The sequence below is a fragment of the Erpetoichthys calabaricus genome, chromosome 4 (genome assembly GCF_900747795.2).
Source record: "Erpetoichthys calabaricus chromosome 4, fErpCal1.3, whole genome shotgun sequence".
Classification (NCBI taxonomy): domain Eukaryota; kingdom Metazoa; phylum Chordata; class Cladistia; order Polypteriformes; family Polypteridae; genus Erpetoichthys; species Erpetoichthys calabaricus.
In genome coordinates, this window is record NC_041397.2 from 190,178,755 (window position 1) to 190,185,171 (window position 6,417).

The 6,417-nt window shown below is 37.5% G+C and overlaps 1 protein-coding gene across 1 annotated transcript in view; it reads right to left on the reverse strand.

The window, feature by feature from the left end:
- Positions 1 to 4,030: 4,030 nt before the first annotated feature.
- prozb (protein Z, vitamin K-dependent plasma glycoprotein b) overlaps positions 4,031 to 6,417 on the reverse strand; it is a 29,959-nt gene continuing 27,572 nt past the window's right edge. The window contains exon 8 of the mRNA XM_028800080.2: positions 4,031 to 5,302. Coding sequence (XP_028655913.1) covers positions 4,779 to 5,302 — 524 coding nt within the window. The 3' untranslated portion in view covers positions 4,031 to 4,778. The remainder of the gene's footprint in view (positions 5,303 to 6,417) is intronic.

The window sequence follows — 6,417 nt, forward strand, 5'->3', positions numbered from 1 at the left end:
GCTTCTGATCCAAGCCAATTCCAAACAGCCATACTTCAGACCAATGATGGAAATAGAACATCTTAACACCTGCCCCCAAACCATATGTTAACGTAACCTGGGTTTGTCGCGGGGGTTGAAAGACTTTAGCAGAGAAACACTCACCAAACTGGTTTAAAGCACACACCCCAAATCCTGTCGTAAAATTCAAAGAGATCCATTCCTTGGGTTGTAAACATGAATGCTTCTCACTAATATTACATTGCTTTGCCTAAATTACAAATAAAGACATACAAAATATTTATCAAGTTATATGCAAAATCTCACATCACAACAACTAGGAATCTAGCCTGCTGTGGACCCCTGTCAGAGGGTGAAAGGTGACAATTTTGTTACTATCAAGAATATTTAGATTTTAAACATTTAAACTGAAGCATACATTTTAATAATTTCACATAGTTGATTCAACTATTCTTGTTTATTATTTAATTTTACCTAATGAAGTAAATCATTACATTTCTTTTGAACACTCTGAATTAGTGTAGCTTTCGCAAATTCAGACTTTGGCAGTCTGAATTTCTGCCCCATTTGGCAAAAGCAACCTCAAGTAGGTGTTTCCTGTGACCGTCTACAAGTTTCCGACATTGCCTAGGACAAAGTTTTTCCCACCCTCCATGCAGAATTCTTTCAGCTATACAATATTTGATGCATGTCTTGCATGCACAGCCTGTTTCAAATCTACCCTCATCATCTCAATGAGAATCGGATCCAGACTTTGATTTGGCCATTCTTTCTTTTCAGCCATTCCTTGATGGATTTACTGGTGTGTTTAGAGTCTTTGTCATGTTGCAAGGTACTTTTTCAGCTGAGCTTCAATTTTCCAGTGGATGGTCTTGCATTACCTTCAAGCACCCTATGGTAAAATTAATAATTCAGAGTGGATTTTATGATGAGGATCCACACTACATGATGTCCACCACCATGTTTTACAAGTGGTATCAGCTTCTTCTGATCAAATGTTGTGTTTGGTTTTTGTGAAACACATTTTCTGGTACTGTGGTCAAATAACTCTTTAATACTTTAATACTTTTGCTTCTTCTGTTTAGAGCAAATTGTTCCAGGTGTCCTGTTTTTTGCCTAGATGTTCATGGACAACTTTAGTTTTGCTCTGATGCTCTTTTTGGACAGTAAACCTTTTCTACTGAAATGCTTGCCATGCAGATCTAATTTGTGTAGCCTCTTTATAATTGTAGATTCATGCTCTTTGACATCATCAGTGGTTATCTCCTGTAGGTAATGTGATGAAATTTCAAGGTTCTTAAAGACTTCTTTCAACATCTTGCATTCAGTTCTCTTGCTGAATTTGCTATGGTGGACTGGCCTTGGCAAGTTGTTTGAAATAATCTTCAGTTCTGTTGATGACTTTCCAGACAAAGAAATTCTTTGGAGATATTTTTAAATCCCTTCCCAGACTCATAGACATCTATAACCTTCTGTGTGTAGGCCTCAAGGAGCTCTTTCAGTCTAGGCATAGTTATAACATACACTTCAAAATCAAAGAGCAAACTGAACTAGATTTTAATAAGACTGTCTCCTCCATGATGATATTTAATGATGTTCACTCTGGCTGAGTGATTTCCTGAAGCTGGAGAGCCAGCGGTAGTAGTGACTTGCTGCAAGGCAGCGGGAGTTGAAGGTTCAGATGGGGAGCCTCCCTGGAACTATGGTCCTGGGAGGACCTGAACCTGAGTATGACATTGGGTTCCCTACTGTGGACCTATGAGCCAGTAGGGACCGGGACTCGTAGAGGACGCTTGGCTACACTTACAAGAAGGACATCTCCTCTGTTTCGAGGTCTTTTCCAGGATAAACAGAGGAGGCATCAGTTTAAGAAGAGACACCAGGCATGTAACAGAAGATAGTTTCCTGCCAGTTGTTTTAACCTCATTTTTATGGATACTTTAATTATTTGATTATTTTAATCTCCACATTTCACCAGTTTTTATGGATTATATATTTAGGAACTTTGCACTGCACTTTTGGGCACTATTTTGATTTATTTTAATAAAAACACTGAACACCTTTTCACCATCCCCTTGCTTTGTGTGTGTTTTGTCCTCATCTGGTTACATTATCGACCGTGTCAAGTTCAAGAGGTTCCCAGACAAGAGTGGGAGCATGGAGCCGACCCACACCATCACAACTTCCTGTTACACTTTAGATTGTATTATTTGACTGTAAATGTTAAGAGTTGTTTGCTTGTTTTTTCTTTGTGTCTTCAATTAACAAACAGGCAACAGGATCAAGGAGTTGGCTTTGACCCTGTTGCCCCTAGTTGCTCATGTATTGTCCTCTGACTTCCATGCCAGTAACATCTTGCTCACTTGAGAAACAGCAGCAATTTCAGCAGTGAGTCACTGGAGCCTCCTGCCCAGTATGCCCCAAAGTCACTCTTCTTCAAGCCGTGGTCACCAACATAAACAGCATTATTATACAAGACAATGAGTTTTCTCCATGACTATACCTGTGCTGAAGTACCCGATTTCAATATTGTTTGTATTCCTCACTTGCTATTTGTTTCCTTGTTGATTTTTGTTACTCCTTCAAATAGAATCATTTTAATGAGAACAGGCCATTCAGCTCAACAACTAACCTAAGTTCCCCAAAACAACACTGAGTCAAGTATTGTATGTCCATTGGGAAAAAGACCAGCCTATCAAGAGTCAAATTCTATACTCCAAAGAAGTGAGAATGGTTATGCAGTTACTCATGGAACCAGCTTTCTTGGTTTGAATTCTGGACCGGAGTGCTGTCTGAGCGTATTGTGCATGTTCCTCCTGTATTTGGCAGGTGGGAGGAAATTTCAGCAGGTTTCACTCCCTCAGCCCAAAGAAATCTCCCTTTGGCGCTTCATTTAGCAATGGTGCAATCCCACAGTGAAGTATCCACGTTCATTTGACCTTGGTTTCAACTAGACTAATGATAGAGCTCTCTGCTGTGCGTGTTCGAACTACCCATAAGCCATCGCGTCCGCGTCTATCCGTTAGTTATTATTTCATTTTCAAATTGCCTTTACTTTTTGATTTACCCCCATATTTTTATTTTTGCTTTAATTTTTGTCCTCCCAACTTTTCCCTTGTTTTACAGTATGAAATATTGCCTATCTGTGTTTATCGCAGCTATTATTTTTTTGTTGACTATTTACATGTCAGTCAGTCATTGTCCAACCCGCTACATCCTACCCCAGGCAGGGCGCCAGCCTACCGCAGGGCACACCTACACACCAAGCACACACTAGGGACAATTTAGGATCGCCAATCCACCTAAACTGCATGTTTTTGGACTGTGGGAGGAAACCGGAGCACACCTACGCAGACACAGGGAGAACATGCAAACTCCACACTTGGATGACCCGAGAAGTGAACCCAGGTCTTCTTACTGCAAGGCAGCAGCGCTACCACTGCACCACTGTGCCACCCACTATTTACATGCTTTTGTCAATAAAGGAGAAAGTATTGTTACATTTTTTTTATCTATATATTGCAATGTGTGAATGTGACAAATAAAATTTGTTTAATGGCAGATTCTCAAGTCTTAAAAATATACAAAATCTCAAGTCTTAAAAAGTTCAAATAAAAAGAATAATCCAGGATTAGGTAACCAGAAGCAAGCACTATTTTAGTTCAACACAATTTTAAATTTTCCTCTTGTGGGCACAAAGACCTTAGATGTACTTTATTCAGTAATGTCCAGTCTTGGTAATTCATCTTTTGGCTATTCATTGTAGTTTCTGAGTGACAATGTCTTAGAAGGAGGGTATTTGGTGGTACATGACACCTTCACGATTATGATTCAAGCATGCTCTCATCTCAGAAAAATTACACATTTTCCCAGAAGTGCCAAAAAGGTCAAAGAAGAATGATTTTTTGTGTCTTTGCTTAGTGAACAACTTTCATTGCAAATATAAGTAATTCATTTCCTAGGATTCCTTATTCCAGATGTATGTGAAAAAAGGTGTATTTCTGCAGAAATGATCTTAGTAATACTTGCAGAGTTTTGATTATTTTATTCTCAAATATTAATTGTTATAACAATGCTGCTGTGGATAGGCTCTCACCCTTTGAATGTGAAGTAGACAAGGTGAATGCAAAAATAAATGGAGGAATACATATGTAATTTTCAAACATACAAATTATATGTTGGGGAAGCCTTTGAACACATTTTCTAGACATTTTTTTAATAGAGTTGTAGAAAGTAAAGGCATCCTTATACCAGAGTGGCAGCAACTTTCACTATTGTAAATGTTCATCTTTTTAATTTGATATGAATAACTAAGAGAGGTTACTTTCTGAAATATGGCGTGATGATTTTTTGGTTTAGTTAAACATATTTTAAAGAGATGGCCACAATGTCATTGAGATATCCCTGTAAGTGAACAGTTACTGGGCATGTGAATCTCACTTTGTGTGTTTGTGCTTGTCTGCCATTATGTCTTAATCAGTATTTCCTTACTTAATTGGTATAATGCAACTTTTGGATCAGGTTACATGTTTTAGGATTTTGCTGCCTTATGTTACCTCAGGTTTATATGAGTCTGAGCAACAACCACCTTTGACAAGACAAAAAAGAAATTAATATGTGATCTTCTTTCAATTGTTTTCTAGGTGTTCTGCTGAAGTTGATCTGCTGCTGTCCTTTCTGACAAGTGTTCCTGTATATATTTTATACAGTTGCATTGACAGGTATAAATCCTGTATTTAAAGTCTTCATGTTTTTATTGTAAATATCTTTAATTTTATTTAGAACAGTTTCAGCAAAGAATTTAGCCATGTGACGTATCTTGATATCTTCATAAAAACATAGTGCCTGTTGCAGTCATAATCACCCGGGCCAGTAGTCAGAATTCCAGTTAGAAACCTTGTGCCTTGATAATCTGTGTAAATCGGACTTCCGTTAGAGGACACACAAGTGTTATCCAAGTTTTCCCCTGTGCAAAACATCTTATTGGTGATGGTGATGTTGTGCAACCCCTGACAGGTCTCTAAATCCAAGTATGGGACCCTTGTTGACATCAACGAGTCTTTGTTCTCCTTACTGATGACCCAGCTGCTAAACACGCCAACATTTCCCAGCATCAGAACATTTTCAGCAAAATCTTTTTCTGGAATGCATATGGGGATAGCATTCTTTGTGAAATGCACAGGGGTCTTGAGTCTGATCACAGCAAGATCGTTGTCTTCTTTGTTATTTGAATGTTTAGGGTGCACAAAAATGTTAGCAGTGAGTAATGTTTGTCTCTTGGTTCCATTGGTTTCATCTTTTCCTGTAAAAGATAAGGTAGACACAGAGAAGAAAATAATTTTTTTCTGGTCTATGCTAGATTTATACAGAAACAAACAGGCCCTATATACCTCATTCTAGGATCTTGAGAATTTGAATGCATGGGCAGTATTAGCTTGAATGCCATTCCTTCTCTTTTAAACAAAACATTTCCAGTGCCCACAGGGAAACCTTGTTCAATTAATCCTATTTCTGTACACAATTAATGTTCTTAATTAATCTTAATTCAATTAATTTTATTTATGTAGATGTATGGTTGTGTGATAGCTTGTTTAGGTGTGTCATATCAAATTGGGTAAATTCTTACAGCATCTTTTTTTTTATTCATACTTAAGTTAGATTCCACAATAGAATTTTTATTCACTATGATATTACAAATGGTTGTTTTTAATCAGTGGCAATTTCTAATTAAAGTGGATGTCCACCCTTTTTTGACTTAAAGGTACATTATATACCCGCTGTTCTCTGTCCTGATACATTAAGGTTTATATCTATTGCTTGTACAAAATGTAACCCCATTTGAAAACCTATTCAATATCAAAATGCATCTGCAATATTGCATGCTATAATTTTTTCAACAGTCCTTGTAATTCACACATTGGTATATATTATTCATAAATTATTTCATTTTTTAAAATTTCTGATGTTTACATTCTGAAATCAATACAAAACTTCCAACATGCGTGAGTCTCATGAAAATTGTTTTCCTCTGGGGTATCAAACAGCTCAAGAGACTGTGCTCTTCTTCTTATTTCATGTTTTGAAGACCTAATGAATGACATTTCTCAATACTCATTCAAGAAAAGATGATAATCTATACTAATAAAAGGCAAAGCCCTCACTGACTCACTGACTGACTGACTGACTGACTGACTGATTCACTCATCACTAATTCTTCCCGTGTAGGTAGAAGGCTGAAATTTGGCAGGCTCATTCCTTACAGCTTACTTACAAAAGTTAGGCAGGTTTCATTTCGAAATTCTACGCGTAATGGTCATAACTGGAACCTGTTTTTTGTCCATATAGTCTAATGGAGGAGGCGGAGTCACGTATCACGTCATCACGTATTACGCCTCCTACGTAATCACGTGAAGTGAA